This window comes from Colletotrichum lupini, chromosome 5, assembly GCF_023278565.1.
Source record: "Colletotrichum lupini chromosome 5, complete sequence".
Taxonomy (NCBI): domain Eukaryota; kingdom Fungi; phylum Ascomycota; class Sordariomycetes; order Glomerellales; family Glomerellaceae; genus Colletotrichum; species Colletotrichum lupini.
Window position 1 is genome coordinate 4,180,318 of NC_064678.1, and position 18,169 is coordinate 4,198,486.

General features: G+C 51.1%; 5 protein-coding genes across 5 annotated transcripts; 2 read left to right on the forward strand and 3 right to left on the reverse strand.

The window, feature by feature from the left end:
* Positions 1–728: 728 nt before the first annotated feature.
* CLUP02_10662 (uncharacterized protein) lies at positions 729–3,939 on the reverse strand (the record flags this gene model as incomplete). Its single annotated transcript, XM_049289636.1, has 11 exons — positions 729–993; positions 1,080–1,359; positions 1,560–1,581; positions 1,747–2,034; positions 2,085–2,606; positions 2,650–2,750; positions 2,804–2,864; positions 2,955–3,065; positions 3,143–3,176; positions 3,293–3,768; positions 3,838–3,939. 11 exons carry the CDS (start codon positions 3,937–3,939, stop codon positions 729–731), a joined length of 2,262 nt encoding a protein of 753 aa, XP_049146781.1.
* A 194-nt stretch (positions 3,940–4,133) lies between these two features.
* Positions 4,134–7,308, forward strand: CLUP02_10663 (agmatinase 1; the record flags this gene model as incomplete). The annotated part of the gene is made up of 14 exons (XM_049289637.1): positions 4,134–4,274; positions 4,328–4,424; positions 4,476–4,566; positions 4,629–4,712; positions 4,763–4,992; positions 5,044–5,346; positions 5,403–5,518; positions 5,588–5,704; positions 5,739–5,867; positions 5,932–6,056; positions 6,120–6,595; positions 6,663–6,969; positions 7,167–7,209; positions 7,270–7,308. 14 exons carry the CDS (start codon positions 4,134–4,136, stop codon positions 7,306–7,308), a joined length of 2,298 nt encoding a protein of 765 aa, XP_049146782.1.
* A 1,186-nt stretch (positions 7,309–8,494) lies between these two features.
* Positions 8,495–9,299, forward strand: CLUP02_10664 (uncharacterized protein; the record flags this gene model as incomplete). The annotated part of the gene is made up of 2 exons (XM_049289638.1): positions 8,495–8,556; positions 8,615–9,299. 2 exons carry the CDS (start codon positions 8,495–8,497, stop codon positions 9,297–9,299), a joined length of 747 nt encoding a protein of 248 aa, XP_049146783.1.
* A 936-nt stretch (positions 9,300–10,235) lies between these two features.
* On the reverse strand, positions 10,236–11,638 carry CLUP02_10665 (uncharacterized protein; the record flags this gene model as incomplete). Its single annotated transcript, XM_049289639.1, has 2 exons — positions 10,236–10,999; positions 11,050–11,638. 2 exons carry the CDS (start codon positions 11,636–11,638, stop codon positions 10,236–10,238), a joined length of 1,353 nt encoding a protein of 450 aa, XP_049146784.1.
* A 1,608-nt stretch (positions 11,639–13,246) lies between these two features.
* CLUP02_10666 (SpoU rRNA methylase) lies at positions 13,247–15,100 on the reverse strand (the record flags this gene model as incomplete). The annotated part of the gene is made up of 1 exon (XM_049289640.1): positions 13,247–15,100. The coding sequence occupies one exon, from the start codon at positions 15,098–15,100 to the stop codon at positions 13,247–13,249; it is 1,854 nt and encodes a 617-aa protein (XP_049146785.1).
* Positions 15,101–18,169: the final 3,069 nt, after the last annotated feature.

Below are 18,169 nucleotides of genomic sequence, written 5' to 3' on the forward strand. Positions count from 1 at the left end.
GGAGGGGGATGAGGCGAGGACGAATACTCGGGCGTGGGATGCGGTCCGATCGGGTGCAAGTCGCACAGACCGACGTAGGGAGAGGAGTAGGGGGCCTAGACTGAGAGAGGACGGGACGATATGTGAGATTGACGCAGCGCTTCAGCCGGGCTTGGTGGAAGCGTGAAAAGGAGGGAAAAGAGGACGATCCAAGGCTTCCTGCAACCTGCGGACGGACGCTGGCGCTATTTTGGTGCAGGACACGGCTTCAGGAGGTTGAGACGACGGAGACAAGTCGACGGTTGTGAAAAAGACAGACGGGAAGGATGATTGGCAGGGCGGGAAAGGGTCTGACGCAAAGGAAGAGAATGCGCCCTCTGGCCTCTGGGGTGGGAGAAGAGAGACAAGGGCAGATCAGAGCAGCGCAGAGCAGAGCAGAGCAGAGATGGAGCGGCAAGTATCCGGATGTGAGAAGATTGGTGGTGGCCGAGGGTTGCAGAGGCGGGCGAGGAGGAAAGCGTGCGAGAAAGAAGAATGGCGGGGCGTTGCGCGCCGGTAAATGGGTACATGATACTTACATCATTGAGGTGCTAGGAACCCTACCTAGGTAAGGTACCTTACCTACCTTACCTTAGGCATGTATCTAGGTACCCAAGGTGAGGTAAGGTAAGGAAGAGAGGTCGAGGTGAAGTGAGGTCAATGTACTGTTTCTACTACAACTGCTTGCAAAAGTACATCAGGGCCGCATCTCAGTCCGATGGTACGTGGGTCCAACCTGTTCGTTTCTTGACGGCTGCGCGCGAAAAAAGACTGGGCAGCCCCGTCGCAAACTGTGCGTGTTCCGCGTGGACGGTGGATTCGGGGCCTTTCCAAACCTGCCGAGTCAAGGAGATTCCTAGTAGGTTCCTCCTGTCAGGTAGCAGTCGCGCTCCAAGTCTCAAGTCCAAAAGAAGGCAGAGAAAGTTGGCGAGAGAAAATTCGGGTGGCGGGGAAAGGAACGAACAGCCAGGCAAACTGCCCTATCTCAGCACTTACGTATTCCTAGCTAAACCCAAGAGACCTCAAGTTAAGGTAAGGTAAGTATCCAGTAAATTGCAAACAGCTTCTTGCACAGAGTTGTTTCACTCCCCAGCCATGGTCCAAGATACTTGCACTTGCAGTTCTCTACTGTGTACTCTCTCCTCCGTACGAGCACTACTGATATCGTCGTCCCCCTCCCCCCTTTTGTCGTCCAGTCGCATCGAGTTCGTCTCGTGATGCACAATTCTGCCAGGATACCAAGAGGTAAGGCGCGTGTGGCCCAGCAGCAGTAGCTCCGCCAGGGGGGCCGAATGAGGAACTCTTCCACCATCCCAAGTTCCCAGCTGTCGCCGTAGCGCACTACGCGGGCTCAAGTCGGCCGGGAAAAACGGGGCCGGCTCAGTCCGCCCGCCAATAAGTCAACCTGCACCAAGGTCGCAACGGCCGTTCATAGGTTAGAACCTGCTCGATTGGTTGCATCGTGCTGCACGCGTGGTTTCCTTCTTCTGCAAAGCCATGCCAACTTTTCTTCTCTGGCGTAGGTAGGTAAAGGTACTCACCTGCTTTTCTCCCCTTGCCGACCTGTTTCTGTCTCTGTCTCCCACGTAACCACCCCCCCCCCCCCTCTTCTCTCCTCAGTAGGTACTCAGTTGTATGTGCGGAAGGTATTCTTGTACGTGTGCGACTGTCTTCGCCTTGGGTCTTCCCTCTCACCAACTCCAACATGCCCTAAGTAGGTATTCCGACCGATTCGGCCACATGTTCTGCAAGCCACATCGCCCAATAGGGAGTCGCTCGCACTTTCCAGCCCATAGGTATGGATTCTGAGAGCTTGTGCGTGTCAAAACTTTTTGATGAGGCATCCTTCCTAGTTGGCTGAGAGAAGGCCGGCGTGGCATCCCACGTATCTCTTAGGCTGCATATCTTGCGGTAAGCTATTTCCGTGCCCGGTTGAACGACGCCATCCGGGCTCCCGTATGAATCAAAAACAACGCAGATGCAGCAACAAAGAAGTCGTAACCACTTTTCCCAGTGCTTGCCCCAGACAAATCAGAACTGTGCAACTTGGCGTCCTTCTCTCAGACCTGCATGACCTCCAACAAACCCCGAGGCGAATCAGCGACCTGCCACGGCTTGCTGCATGAGACAAGGTGCAGATTTGGAAACAGAGCCACTGCAAAGGATGCACAGGGAGCCGGGGACGGCAAATTGACTTGGGAGAAAAAGATACGATAGGCAGCGCTGCCATGATTACAGAGCAGCAGCCATAGTTCAGCTCGCCCCGCCGAGGTGCGAGAAGAAAGAAAGAAAGGAAGGAAGAAAGAGAGAAGAAAATTGCGACCGTGCCGTAGGTACTGCGCAGTCATCATCCTGGCTTCGGCAAATGCTGTTCTGACAAGCTGTCGCGCGGGGTATTTCGTCTTCCGTGGTTGAAGTTTCCAGAGTCCAGCCGATGTTCCGCTGCAACAGTAAAACATATGACCGTACCGCGCATTTTTGTCAGTCGAAGAGGTGCCGGATTCGGGTTGTTTCAGCCGGGGCAAGCTCAACGGGCGCAGGATGGCGCCGGGGCGGAGCACTCCCGGGCTCCGCCGTGAACGCCAGGCCTCGTCAGGCGAGAGTCGGCCCGGTGTGGGTCGATAATCTCACCAAGTTCCATGAGCGGCGATGCCATGACGGATCCGGCACCTCAGCACGTGCTGATGAGCCGGAGCAAGGGACAATCCTCCGTTGACGGTTGAGCAGGTAAGCTGTGCAGCTCACCGCAGCTTGGAGAAGAAACCCTCAGGTTTTAAGTACCTACAGCTGAGATCCTGGGCGGTGGTCGATGCCCATGCTTGGAATAACATATCGTCCTTATCGATCTCAAGAAGTCATGACAGGCCGCCGATGAAGCCGACTTCCGGGCAAGTGTCGTACCTTGCTTATCAGCTCTCCGGACCCGGCCTTGCAACATGTCGCATATCATCGCCGTTGTCGATTTCTCTCCAGGCGAGAGTGTGCATGACGGGTTGCAAGTGCACCGAGGTGGCCGTTACTGCTTGTTTTCCTATTCGGGTAAGCGCCTAGCACAGGTTGCATGTGTTAGCGTGCCGTAGCTTTATCTTATCAGCCCCGCGTGGGAGTTGCTGCTTTGCCCCACGTCATCGACGAGGACTCCCATCTGGAGGAACTTTCTTCACCAGTGCATTTCTGAAGAACCAGGACTCTTTTGGAGATCGGTGAAGTCTTCGTCGCTCCCAACGACTCATGAACTAATGTTGTTCAGGGCCATCCCATTGGCTGAGGTGACTCTGCTCGTTCCAGCTCAACAGGCGCTTCCCCGCGGAACCGGGTTGGTGCTATCGACGCTACAGACTTGTTCTTCAAGACCTGGCCGAAGGCCCTGCAGAAGGTGCATCTGGGGAACCGATTCTGGCTTATCTCGTTCAGAGTTTGCATCATAATACCGACAACACTCCAACTTGACCCCGCCCTGCTCACAGCATCCAGACCGTCCATCCTTGGACCTAGCATCCTAGGAACAGACACTTGGACCGTTCTCCCCACGGCAATGGCTTCGCCGACGGCGTCTTGTTGCCTGGGTAGTAGGCAGAACCCTGTCACTACATGCAGCACCGCTTGATCTGAGGGTTCTTCGTCTGGAGTGCGGTGGCCGGGTACTCCAAAACTCGAAGCCAATCGAAGCTCGAACCAAGCATCTTCGCTGATCTTGCAAGCATCATGACATTGGAGAAGGGCGGAGGGAGCTTTATCTCTTGCCCCGCACTGCCAGCAACGGTCTGCCGCGGCCCCTGGTCTTTACCTAACGCCAACACGTTAATCGTTTTGACCGACACTGCGTCTGATGGTTGTCCATTGACCAGTAAGCGTCTCAGGGAGCTCCTGTAGTGTGGCTAATACGTCGACGATAAGCTTGCGAGCCGGTCCTGGGGCCATACCTGATGCCCACCATAAAACCTCATGCGTGGAGAAGAGCTGTCGAACTTTGGCCAATCTGCTTCTGACATAGAACGGGACCTAGCAGCTCACCGAGATTCATAAAGTCAAGGCCATTCCCCTTCATGACCTTCTAAATCTGTCCCGAGCAATAGCTGCAACTTGAAATCACCATACCGTCAACTGTCAGCACCATGGTCTCTCGAAGCATCCTCGCACTCTGCCTTGTGGCGGCCGTTTATGGTCACGGAGACCACGATGACCACCAAAAGTCCATGTCCGGGCCTCATCAGTCCCTTTGGTACAACACGATCCCAGGTGACGGCGGTACTCAGGTATTTAGAAACGCCATTGACCCGGCCCTCGAGCGTTGTCTTACACGTTATAGGCCGACTCTGTATTCTCGGGCCTTTCCACGTTTGGTCGCCTGCCGTACCAGCCATGCCTCGGCGCAAAGAACGTCAAGTATGACATTGCATTCATTGGTGAGTAAGGGCGGAGAGCAGTCAACTGTGAATGGCACTTACACCACGCAGGAGCCCCCTTTGATACTGGTACTTCATACCGCCCCGGTGCTCGTTTTGGCCCGTCAGGAATTCGTCAGGGCTCGCGGCGTCTGAACCTCTAGTAAGTCTATGTCCACTCCGGGATGCTGGTTCCGCGCGAGGAAGAATACTTACACCGGACAGCGGAGGTTACAATGTGCCATTGGCCACAAACCCGTTCAGCAGTTGGGCTACTGTCCTGGACTGCGGAGACATTCCCGTCACATCGTGAGAAGCCACCACGTACCTTGCTCATCCGCTTGCTAACTTAAGGCAAGATACGACAATACGTGGGCTCTGCACCAGATCGAAGAGGGGCACTTTGAAATCCTCTCGCGCCAGCCTGCCACAGATGCGGCGAAGAAGGGACCTGCGAAGAACGAGCGCACCCTGCCTCGTGTCATCACCCTGGGTGGTGACCACACCATCACCCTACCCCTGCTGCGCTCTATCAACCGTGCCTACGGTCCCGTGTCTGTCATTCACTTTGATAGTCATCTTGATACCTGTAAGTCAACTGATCCCCAAAGGCGCAAGTAGGGAGACTTACATCTTGCAGGGCGCCCCAAGGTCTTTGGCGGTTCTCCTTCGGAAGTTGCCAGCATCAACCACGGCACCTACTTCTACCATGCCGCTCAGGAAGGTCTGCTGCGCAACGACTCCAACATCCACGCTGGTATCCGCACGACGCTCAGCGGCCCTAGTGACTACGAGAACGATGGATACTGCGGCTTCGAGATCGTGGAGGCTCGCGAAATTGACAAGATCGGCACGGATGGCATCATTAAGAAGATTATTGACCGCGTCGGCACAAAGAACCCCATCTACCTTTCTCTGGATATCGACACTCTTGACCCTGCCTGTAAGTGATCAAATGTGTGAAACATTTAAAGAATATTAGCTAACCGTGGCGCGTAGTCGCTCCCGCTACCGGCACCCCTGAGACGGGTGGCTGGTCCACTCGCGAGCTTCGCACCATCCTTCGTGGATTGGAGGACCTCAACCTGATTGCTGCTGATATCGTGGAGGTTGCTGTAAGTTTCCTTCGTGAATGCTATTGCTACTGGGGACAATGTAACAGAAGACTAAATCATGGGCAATAGCCTGCTTACGATACGAATGCCGAGCATACCACCATGGCCGCCGCTGATGCGCTCTACGAGATCATGAGTATCATGGTCAAGCGCGGCCCCCTCAGCGCCATGGTTAACCAGACCGAGGTCTACGAGGAGCTTTGAGGGAGAATCATTGCAGCATGATGACGAGGAAGAAAAAGGACAGCTCTCTCCCAAAGGAAAGGCGGGGATTGAGGAAAAATCATGGTGGGATGTGGTCCTCTGGAAGGTACAGGCGTCGTCGGAGGTTGGAGTTATGACTGCAAAAGTTGGTGGATGTTGCGGTTCATAGGTGTGCGTTGGATGTAGTCAGTGAATGAATGATTTCTCAGCCTGAAGAGTATCTGAACCCATCTGCATGGCTCCAGGCCATCCTAATAGATAGCCAAGTCCACATCGAAGGTATGGATAGTAAATTGCAGCAATACGTGCTCAAGAAAGAGTCACGAGCATCCAAGTGAACTTGGCCTACCTAACTCTCGACGGCAGAAACGGCACATGCTTTCATCGATTGACACAGCTTGGCCGCATCAGCTGATGGAACCCAATATTTCCACGGTCCTTGCTTTACCCCTCGCCTCGACAGCAAGCCCGCAGCTGGAATTCCAGGCCACCGCGTTCCGAACGCGACGCGTCGTGCTGCTGTACTGGAATGTTCACAGTCTGCCTTATGCAGAGCTTCCGCACAAGTTTCCTGCGTAGAGACTTGGGAGAAGAAGCACAGACCCGCACCTTTCGGGAGCAGCGGGGCGGCCTCCATAATCGCGACAGGGACTTTAAGTGTTTCTATTTTGGTCGTAGGGCTAACCTGGGCTGTACGGATAGTGCGTAGGGCGGGCACGCGCGAGCTGCTAGCGATGAAGATGGCCGGGGGCGCATTCCAGTGGGCTGGTACGCCAACTGCTGCTAGACTGCGTTGCTTCACGGATACTTTGAAGTTTGCGCAACCAATAATTCCACGGGTAGAGGATGCATTTCCTAATGGGCACTTTGTTAGTCAGGTTTCCCGTTCTTGCGAAACGAGTTTGGAAAGAATCGATGACGAGGTTTTGTCATGGACGAGCGCTGGCTATTCTCGATATTCAGGGCGTGTATAAGCCATCCCGCCCGTCAGCTCTTCCGGATACGGCCGCCACGGATTTCGTTGAGCTGAAGCCACGAGGCGGTGTTCTCTTCTTCTTTTTTTCTTGCTGGATTGGTTGGGCCTTGGTTGGATTGTCGTACGAAGAAGCTCTCAGCTTTACCGAATCAGGTTGCTCAGATGGTTTAGATCGGAAATGGATTTCGGCGCACCGAGCAAGTGTAGCACGAAGCAAACTATGGCTGGGCAAGCGGCCGTTCGTCCGCAAAAGGTTCAAACTGAATGACAGGTGAGAATCGCTCATGCACGCAATCTCCTGTCCCCCTTTTTCTTTTTCTTTTTTCTTTTTCGGCCTTTCCGCGCGATCAGAGTACGAAGAAGAGCTGGCGGCGATAATGGCGTGGCTTGACGGTTGCACGTGTATGTCTTTCGATCCACCAACACCCCCCCTTCGCAACCGTTCTCGGGTGTTGGAATGTGCGCGAGCGGCACCCCCTCCCTCCCCGGCCACTTTCAGGTTTGCATTCGTGTCAGTTGTCTCAGTCTTCGTTGAAGAAGTGGTCATACTTTGGAAGAATCTCGTGCCAAGCTTGCACCTCTGCACGCGATTGCCGGTGGCTTGATATGAGCTGTGTCCATATGGTCAGCTTCGCGAGAAGAAAATACGGTGATTGTTTGACGTTCAAATTTCACCTTGCAGAACCAAATCCCAGGTCTTGTTGGTCTAAAATCTGTTAAAATCTGTATCATATCCAAGATGGGAAGTATGGTGAGCAAGATGCAGATCGCAGGTTCATCCCATGAAGGAATATGCTGCAGGGAGGGGTTGGAAGCTTCGCTCGTGATGTCAGTGATGCAACTCTGCTCTATCGAAAATGCCTCTGCTTCCTTCTCCAAGCAACACGCGGCCGATAGTAGGGACTCCAGGGAGCTGGCACGAGGGGGTTATTTCCCTTTGACCTGCCATCCCATGCCTATCCCATTCCTCTCCATTTGCTCCCTCTCTGCATGCTGCAAGAAACTTACTCACCCCGGTCGTTCCGGGATTCTGGTTGCAGAGGTAGACGCAGTATCGCGGGAAACCGCCCAGACTGCGAGGGCAGATTCAGATTCGGATTCAGAGGCAACCAAGTCTCATTGCCTTTTGGAGACGAACTAGAACGAACTCAACCTTCCAAGAAAAGACGCCGACGGCAACCCGATTCGCCAATCGGCAGACCCGCCAGAAACGCACCACCAACGCGCCGCTACCAGTCAGTCAGTCAGTCAGCCAGCCAGCCCCCCAGCTCAGCTTCGCCATCACACACACACACACACACACACACACCTCAGTTGACGTTTGTCTCAGCGCCGCCGCCGGCTTTTCTCTCGTCTTCGCTTTTCTCTTTCGAACCCAGCGGATCCGCCGCCGTCGGTTTCTACAATGGAGAGATAGCTTGACGTTACTTGGCTTTTCGCATGCGCTAACTTTTTAGGCTCCGGAAGCCGATCCCAGCCATCTTGACTCTCTTCCTTTTCCGTGCCTGAAGATGGCTTCTCACATATGTTTCCCCCCCTTCACTTAGTGGCGTTGCTTCCACGTAGCCCATCTATATATGGATCGCGGATAATTCCACCTCTCATCCCTTCCGTTTCTCTCATTATCAGCATCTCATATCTCACACACCTCAGCATAAAGAAATCACATCCCCTCGTTTTGTGTGAGCTTCAAACCTGCACGTACACAAAGGCTTCGTCTATCCTCCGTCGCCTCCACCCTTCACCCCTCGGCCATCTTCACGTCTATGATAAGATTCAGCTAGAAGCGCATCAACATGAAGACATCAGCTACCCTCGTCCTCGCCGCTTCGGCGCTGGCCTCAGCCCAAGTCACATAGTAAGCCAAACCCCCTCCCTCTCCCTTGCCCTCCCTCTCACTAACACCACCGCCACAGCAATGCAACAACAGGCCAATACATCTGCTCCCGCCCAAACTCCGCCTTCTGCGCGGGCGACTCCTTCGCCACAGACATCATCATCCGCTGCGACGCAAACGGCCGCGGCCAACCGGGCCGCTGCACGAACAACCTCGCCGGCCAGTTTCCCTTGGGCGTCAACCCTTCCCTGTGCTGGATGTCCCAGCCCTACTCGGGCGACGCCGCCTGCGAGAAGAACTGCGTCGTCTACGCCTCCCCCAGCCCCTTTCAGCTCCCGCCCAGCGTCTGCACCCCATACGCCTCCGGCACGGGGACCGGAACGGGATATGTCCCGAGACCTACGTACCCAATCGGCCCGCCGCCTCGGTCGTCTGGTAACGCTACGATGACGAGTACTGCTGGCCCGTCTAGACCTACTGGGACCGGAGGCGGCGGCGGTACTGGCGGTGGACCTGCTCCTTCTGGCAACGGTACCGCTCCGACGAGCCGCGGTGGTGGTGGCGGCGGCGGCGGCAACGGTGGTGGCGGTAGCTCCGGTCGTCCTACTACCGCCACGTCCGGCAGCAGCCCGTCAGGCACGCGGACCCCGATCCCGCCATCGGGTACAATCACCAACCCGACCTCCGTTCCCACCGCCGCGGCAGTCCATAACTCTGTCGGCTCTCTCGTCGTTGCAGGCATCGTCGCCGCCTACTTCATCTAGACAATGTTTTGGTTTTTGCCCCTTGCTCGACGCGGTCTACCTACACCACCCCCCTCTCCAGGCGAGAGGTACCGAAGGTGTCCAACAACACGATCATTCCTTGGCAAATTCATTCATACCCCCACACATCACTAGGCCCGCGAAAGAAGAATAGGGCCCGAGTCTCTGCATCATACATTTTACTTTAATACCAAGTCGGTCACCAATCGCATCATCATGGGCGGGGAACAGTCTCTATAGAGCCTCGTCTTGGGGCGGAACACAACTTTTACACGGCGCAAAGGAGTTTTAGTTTGAGTCCCCCGTCACTCTTATGAGTACCGCATGGGGACATCATTTGGATTTGGAAATTTCTTTTTTCGGATTTTTCTGAGAAGAAAAGCGAGTAACATACAGTAGCTAGTCTGGAGGCCCTGGAGGTACAGATAGATCCAATCATTGACATCCCAATTTTCATATATTCTCTCGTCACTCACTGCATGTCCTTGTCTCGGACGACAGGGAAGCTCCTTTTTTTTCCCTTTCCTACCAAGGTTCCCTGTCATCTATATCTTTCATCTTGAACCTTGGGAGTAATGTTTAGCGGAAGTAGCTGATCAGCAACATTACTCGTTGATTTGTGCAACATGGAGATCACACGCCAAGGTCAAGATTGTGTTGCAAATTCAAGAGTCTGTTGAACAAGTTACAACGGGATCACGTTCTTCACTATGTGCTCTCTTGAGTGTGTGTGCTGGAATATGTTCCCTAGGCTCAAACCTCGAGGAATCCTCTCATATTCATTGTGACCAATGCCATTAAACGTCCCTCGTATACGTTCCCCTAGCCATCTTGTTCTCATTTCCTCGCTTCTCCCGAATTTCAAATGGAATCCATATTCAGTGCCTCTGAAAATCCCCGTCTATAAACGCCGCCCAATGCAATGATGCTGTGAAATCAAAGTAACGCAACCATAAGAGAGATGGCCATGGCAGCCAACGACACCCCAGCTTTTGCACCCCCCGAGTTGGGGAAATGCTTCTGGATCTCGCCAGTGCGTGTCGGCGAGATACTCGAGCAGCTCGCGGTGCCACACTCATACCCGCTCGGGCAGCAGCCAGGAACAGGACCGCCCTCGGAGCCGCATAAGAACCAGCCGCTCGCGCAGGTCTCCGTCGCCTGGGGCTCCGGCACTTCGGTGAGGGGAACGACGACGGTGACGCCGTTGCTGATGATGGTAGTCGATTCTGTTGGCGGACACGAAGTAGTGGCACAGTCGCGGCCAGTCTGGCAACAGCCTCCACCGGCGCGAGCGAGACAGGCGTAGAATCCAGTCGGGCAGTACGCGGATGTGGCTGGCGGCTCGTCCGAGTCGGTGGATGTTGGTCGGAAAGGAGGCACCGCGGTACCTGTTGTCGTTGTCGTAAGCTCTGGAGCCGTGGTTGGGGACTCCTCAGCGGTTGTGCTCGTCGTGGTTCTTCTCGTGGTCGCTCCACCAACTGTCACAATCACTGTCACAAGCACTGTCGTGGTTCTCCCGTCAACGAGTGTCGTTGTCGAGACGGACGTCGTGGTGATCGTTTGGACGACTGTCGTGCCTGCTCCTCCACCACCACCCCCGCCACCGGTACTGCCGCCGCCGCCTCCTCCTCCACCTCCGCCTGTGCCTGTGACCGTCTGAGTTGGCGAAGCACTCGTTTCCGGGGGAGGACTTGGCACACCTTGGTCTTGTCAGCTTATACCAAGCGTAAAGGTGTGGGTGAGTACTTACAGCCAACGCCTTGACAGACATATCCCGGGATGCAACATCCACCACTCAGCTCCGCATCACAGCTTGTGGTACCGCTGGGACATGCCGCAACGGCTCCACTGCAAGCAGCGCCCTTGGGGCAACAGGCGACGTTCCCAACGTGCTCATCGACTACCTTGACACACACTTCGTTGCTCAGGCAGCACTTGTTCGCCGCCCCAATGTAATCGCAGCTGTTCATAGTTGTCGGGCAAGACTGCCTCTTCTCGAGAATGTGAAGCGCCTCAATGGCGCGCCTGAGACTCTCCCAGCCCGTGCTAGTAATGCTGTCATGATGTTCCGCAAAAGGTGGTCGGTATGAAAACGAGGAGTTGGACAGAAAGCTGTCGTCGGCCATGCGAGCGGCGAGTAGCTCTTCACGGGGCGAGAGCGGAGTTGTGTTTATTGTCCCAAAGACGTCGTTCTCGGTGAAGGCGAGGTCATTGGGCAGGAGCTTCTCCCCAGCGTTTGGTGACATTTTGCGGATGACCGCAGGGTGCTCTGCGTTGATGCATGCTGCAGTGAGCAGCAAGAGCGAGGAAGGGAGGCCCAGAAGTGAATTAGAACGCATTGTGCCGAGTTCGAGGCAATGGCTTTGGTATCGATCGCAATGCGTTCTGCAGCTGACGATGATGGTGTTGAGGTTGAGTTAAAGTCGTCGACCGGGCCCCAGGCTCTGTGTGTAAGTGGCGCTGGGTCGCGCCTGTCAGTTTAAAGTAGTTCACTGACGCCGACGATCTTTTGACAACGACGATCACAGATTTGCTGTGGAATGTCAATTTGCACAGGTTCGCTCGGATTGATGTGGAAGATTGAAAAGGGTAAAGAGGGAAAATGAGAAGAGGTCTGGTCGGGCATTTAGTGAGGCGTGGATGGCGCCGCGGAAATCGGTGGCTGGGCAAAGATGCACAATTCACCTTGGGCTGGCAGTCAGTCTCACGCTCCACGGCGGGAGTCCAGATCCCAGCTGCAAGACGATGGAGCTTGCTCGGGCTTCGACACAGGCTGCGACACCTCACCGCCCTCGTATCTGACCGCTGTCAACTTTTTGTCTGTGGCCCGCAGCAAGTACACGTCAAACTCGAGATCTGATCACCCCAGCAAAGATATTTTTTTCTCTTTTAGCATTGTTCTCCCCTTTCTTTGCTGTCTTGTTATCGGTTTGTTTAGCAGTGCTTATTTTCTCGGTCTCTAACGGCTGCGGGCTGGCTTTAGCTCTGTGTACGTACCTTACCTGAGCTAGGGATTCTTGAGGAGGCTGGGCTTGGGTAGCTGACAGATGCCAAAAAGACGTCATTCAAGGCCGTTTTACCGACAAGCTTTGGTGGCAGGGGCGGAAGAGACACGGACCTGGACGTTGAGTACGGCTATTCCGCACCCACACGAAGGCTATCCCGCACCCATACTAGGCCTACTTAAGTAAATAATAGGCTACACGTAATAGCACCGCCGCGGCAGCTACAGTTAACCCAGAATCTATATTATTCCGGCAGTTTCTTAGGAAAGCGCAGCCTCTACTGCTGCACCTTCTACTACTATACCTTCTACTTTACCCTCTTCTATAGCGCGCTTTTCAAAATCAAAACTACGACTTCAGAAGGTAGTCTTTGCTCAGGGGAAATACCTCTCTTAAGCCTATATTTTAATACTTAAAGAAGTACTTTTCCTACTTCGAAAGTGACTAAAAAAGGGGGTGTTAGATAGAAAAAACGCGTTAAGATAGAGATAATAGGAAGGCGCGCGCCTAATGTAGCTACTGCGGCGGTGCTGTTACGTGCAGCCCACTATTTACTTAAGTAGGCCTAGTATGGGTGCGGGATAGCCTTCATGTGGGTGCGGAATAACCGTACTCTGGACGTTGTCAGGGGTTTGGCTGCTAAGGTTTGCAGGGGTCCGCGGGACGGGAAGTTTGGTGCCACCAGGACACCCCAATACCTGGAGGTGCTTGCGATCGTGAAGACAGCACGACACAAGGTATGCAAGCTCGCATCGAGGTCTCTTTCTACTCTCTATCTTCGCAATGAATGTCTATTATACAGAGAAGAGAAGGCTTGGATTTGGTTCACCGAAATCGCCTGTCCATGTCTTGTTAGGTATTCTAAATGTACTTTAACAGATATTTGTACAATATGTTACATGATCGTGTATGGTGTTACATCTTCCCACAAGAGAGACCACGCTAAAACATGCTTTCGCCTGCATCTGCCTTGTGAGATTCTTTCTGCAGCCTCTCTGTGAGACTGCTAGGCTCTGCAGTGCCTCTCAGGAATGAGTTGCAGAGCAAGGCCGTGGCTACGCTGACGTTCAAGCTGTCCACCGAGCTTGACATCGCCACTCGCGGGATCGTAATCTCGTGGGTGGCTTTCTTCCTGATATCGTACGGGAGGCCTGTGCCTTCGTTGCCAAGAACGAGAATGGATGGCTGCGTTAGAAGAGGCTTCTTCTCCTCAATGCTTTCCGGTGTCCACTGGCGGTTGTCTCTACGCAACCCAGCTGTCGGTGCGACTGCGGCATACGAGGTCCATCCTGCGGCTGCGCTCGCGTGAAGGAAAGCTCCCGGATCCTCCACGGAGAACAACTGCATCTCCTCAGAAGCACCTGCCGAAGCCTTCAGTACAGTAGACGTGATCGACGATGATGTTCTCTTCGTAATGGCAACCGCGGAAACGCCGAGGAACCGGGCTGTCCGGAGAATGGCACCGAGGTTGCCGGGGTCCAGAATCTCGGTCAGAAGGAGCACAAGCGGCCGAGCCGTACCGGGCCTGGAAGGAATGAAACCCTCAGTTCCGTTGATCGCGACGTCTTCCTTAGACTGCCGTCCCACGAAGACGGGGTAGCCTTGGGGCTCGCTATGTTCTGCGCCCAGACCTGTGATCGGCAACTGAGGCAGTGGTGATGTCTCCATCACGATGCCGTTGTGTGGTCGACCCTTGCTCATTTTATCGAGCAGTTGTTGGTCATTCTCGTAAAGCTTGGTGATCTTGACCTTCTTCTTTTCCGCCATGGACAAGATCCATTTATCGTCCATGCTTTCCTTCTTGTTGCTCCCTTGGTAAAGGTAGAGATGATAGAGTTTGCGTTGCGAATTCTTCAGTGCTGCCTTGACGACCGAGCGACCGAAGAGGAACTGCGATGCAGCTGTTGTGTACTGAACCAAGCCACGGAATTCTGACGGTTCAGAAGATGCTTCATGGTCCGGCTGTCTTGATCCAAACCGTCGAGGAGGGGCGGCCTCGAGTTCTCTGCGGGCACCCTCCCGCATGGAGTCCATACGCTCTCGCGCAAAACCTGTTCTCGCTCCTGATTGATGGTCACGGCGGTCCGGGCGGCGGTCTGAAAACTTTTCATGCTGGCGATCGGGGCGGCGATCCTGGAAACGTTCGCGTTGACGATCTGGACGGCGATCCTGGTATTGGTCGCGCTCGCGGCCGTCTTGACGATCCTGTCGACCAACTTGAAACCAGTCGTTTCCACTATCACGCTGTGCAGTTGGCTTCGAGGACTCCTCCTCTTTTGCGCCATTCCTCTCCAGCAGCTTGCCGACCTTGTCCTTCAACTCACCACGGTTGAGTTGGTAGACCAAGCTCTTCTTGCCGAAGGAGAACTCGGGGTTGTTGAATCGCTTGCTTCGGGATTTCCTTCCTCCTTCTTCTTCCTGCTCTTTTATCCTCTCTTGCATCTTCTGGAAGGCCTTCTTGGGCTTGAAATGGCGCGGTTCGCGGTCTCGCGGGCCATCGCGACGGCTACCAATGGCGCTGGAGAATCGTTCGCTGAAAGCATCGGGCTTAGATTTGGCAGCATCTCTTGATCTGCTGCGGCCTTTAGATTCTGTCAATCGCGGCCTGGATGCAGGCCTGGAGTTGCGGTCGGTGCGATCGTTGCGTGGTTTGTCGGAACGCCAAATGCCACGATGTATCGCAGAGAGCGATCCATTGCGCGCTTGGCCGTAGAGAAATGGGTTACTGGAGAGTTGCACGGCTCTTTGGGTTGCTTCAAATGGGCGTGAAGCGCTCCATCTTGTAAGGAGACTCATTGCATTGTGTACAAGGGATGGGCCCGGATGATGATGATGATGATGTCGATGTTGTTGTTATTTAGCTGCACCTTGTCAAGCAATGTGCGGGTGGATTTGCGCTTCACTGAGACTCGACTCGAGGAACTTTTTTTCTGCCATTCCAGAGCTGTCCAGGGTCCGGGCGGTGAGAAGCACTCAAAGAATAGACCGGGGCTTCTATTGGCCATAGAGGGTAATTGCCGGGGGCAAAGGTAGGGTCAATATGATGTGTCAAGTAGTGGTTGATTCTTCTAGGTAATGTGGGCAGAAGCCCCTAATGTGGGCAGAAGCCCCTATATATAGTTATGGCTAGTTACTACTAGTTATAGTACATAGCCTATAGCTATATAATATAGTAGCCTGCCCCTTAATTAAAATTTTATAACGTCCTCGTCGCTTATATTCCCTAATTATTTCTTTTAAATATAACGCTATTATAATATAATACTATTATAATTATTATAAATATATTACCTAAAATATTCTATAATAATTATAATTATTATATTTAATAATATAATACTTTAGTAATAAGTTACTGTTACGAAGGTAACTTTGTTTACCTTATTATTCGCCTTATTATCAATATTACGTAAGCAAACTATATACCATATTAATCTACGATTTCTATAGATTATTATAGGTATTGATTATGTAAGCAATACTGCTTATATAAGCTTACGTGAGCAATGGAAAGTACTGGAAGGTAACTGAATAATCTGGAATTTACTCGAGGCGGAATTACGTACTACGATTACGCATTCACTTACGTATACGCTTATTAATTATATCATAATTAATAAGCAATGGAATATTCTAGTAGGAGGTTTTTATGCCTATATATAGGCGTGTATTTGCCTACCTAGACCTTTCGTTAAGTAAGCAACTTTTTATATAGTAATTTAACTATATTACTCTCTTTATTATAAAAACCTCTTTTATATACGCTTATTACGAAAGGGAACTCGAGGCAGGTCGGAACGCTACTATATTAACCTAATTAACTAAAGACTTAACGTAAAGAGGGAAAAAATAGAATAGTAAGTAGAAGCTAGTAGGCTAGCCCTTTAGGCCTAGCGGTCTAGCTCGTTACGTAATTACTAAGAGCTTAGCCTCGTAGCCTAAGGCTGAGCTATAGGGCCCACAGGGCCCTAGTACTTATTACTATAATATTACCCCCCCCTCTATACTAAAGGGCGCTATCCGTAGTACTAAAAAAATAAACCTCTAAATTACCCCTTATTCTAGCGAATCTATAGCCGTAATTACTATTATTATATTATCGTCCTCCCTTAGTAATAATAAATCGCTAGCCGTAGTAGTTTTTATTTATATATCTAGGTTCCGTAGCGGGCCCTTAGTAATTAAGTATTAGTAATAGAACGTTTAAAGCGCCGCTAGCGTATATTTAAAGCTCTTTATATCGTACTAAGTCGGATCCGTATCGTACCCCTTCTAGTCCGCTTAGTACTATAGTTTTCCCCTATATAAACGTAATTTAATAACCTCCGAGACCTCGTACTCCGGTTTATTATTATTATTAATAATCGGTAGTAGTAGGTCTTAGTTTTACCTAGGTAATAAGTCGTTAATAACCTTTCTTAGCTTATTTAAGTAAAAGACCGGGTATACCTAGCTACTTACTAATAGTTTTATAATCTATATACCCCCCTATTTAGTACTAACGATAGTTTATAGCCCGGCCTACGGCTATTATAGTTTATTTACGTTAGCGGACTTTTAGTACGAAGTATTAACGAAGACCCGGTCTCCTAGCTTTAAGTCATCCGGGCGCCGGTAGCGGTCAGTATACCTCTTATATCGTACCTAAGCGACTTTTATATTACTCTTAGTAATCTCTTAGGCCTCGTATATCCCCTAGGCTATACGCTACGTATTAGTACGGTTTAGCTTTTCTTTTATAAAACCGAATTAGTAGGTTCGTTTAGACTAGTTAAAAGAGAGCTATAGCTAATGACCGAATTCTATTTTATATAATAATAGCCCTATAGTCTCGCTAGGCTAAGTAGTATAAGTAAAGTCGACTATAGGTAGTATATCGCTCTAGTTATCTTAGTATTAGTTAACTAGTAATCTTAACTACTATAGGATATACTAGTTTAGTACTTCTATTTAGCTATCTATTTAGGGGTAGTTAGCTATTAATAGCTATAGCTTAACTCCGCAAATCTTATAAAGTTCCCCTTAGAAGTTAGAAATAAATTAGGGGCCTCGGTCTAATATAATAGTCTTTAGTAGGCTAAAGATAAGTAGTACCCGTTCGTAAAACATTCGGCTTATATTTTTTATTATAATAGTTTTATAATAAGGAACGGATATTACCCTCTTACCTAGGTAGTTTATTACTACCTAAATATTATTAAATCCTTTTTAATTAGTAAGGATAGTTATAAAGTCGATAGAAATATGCTATTACGGGTAGTCGGGCACTAGAAGTAGCCTTAGCTCCCCTAGGGGCTTATTACGCGGCTTTTATAATTAGTAATAAGTATAGTAGTTCTATATATATTAATAGGTATCTACTATTAAGCCCGGCTAGTAGTATCGCTACTTAATTATCTTTACGACCTTATTATGCCCTAAATAAGCAAGGAGCTTTTATTTATAAACCTCGCGGATAATTATAATACGAAAGTTCTCTTCCTCAGGTACTACGAGCTTCCCGTTTATTATTAATAATCCGTTATTTTAAATAAACTAGCGCTCGCGCCCTTTAGCCACTAGCGCTCGTATTAGTATAAAGGACGCTATAATAAGGTCTCTATTAAGCTTTAAAATCTTCTTTATTAATAAATACCCCTAGAGCTCGTTTTTTAATAAGAGCGAGCTAATTATAAGCTATAGTTAACTAACTACGGCGCTTAATAGCGTCTATAGCTCCGCTATAATATTAGGAGATAGTAGTCCTAATAATAAGAGGACTTAGGTCTTATTAGCCTCCTTTAGTACTTACTAAGTATAAATATCCTCTATCTTTTATAATAGGGCGTTAGTTAGTACGTTCTCCTTCCCTAAGTAATAATAAAT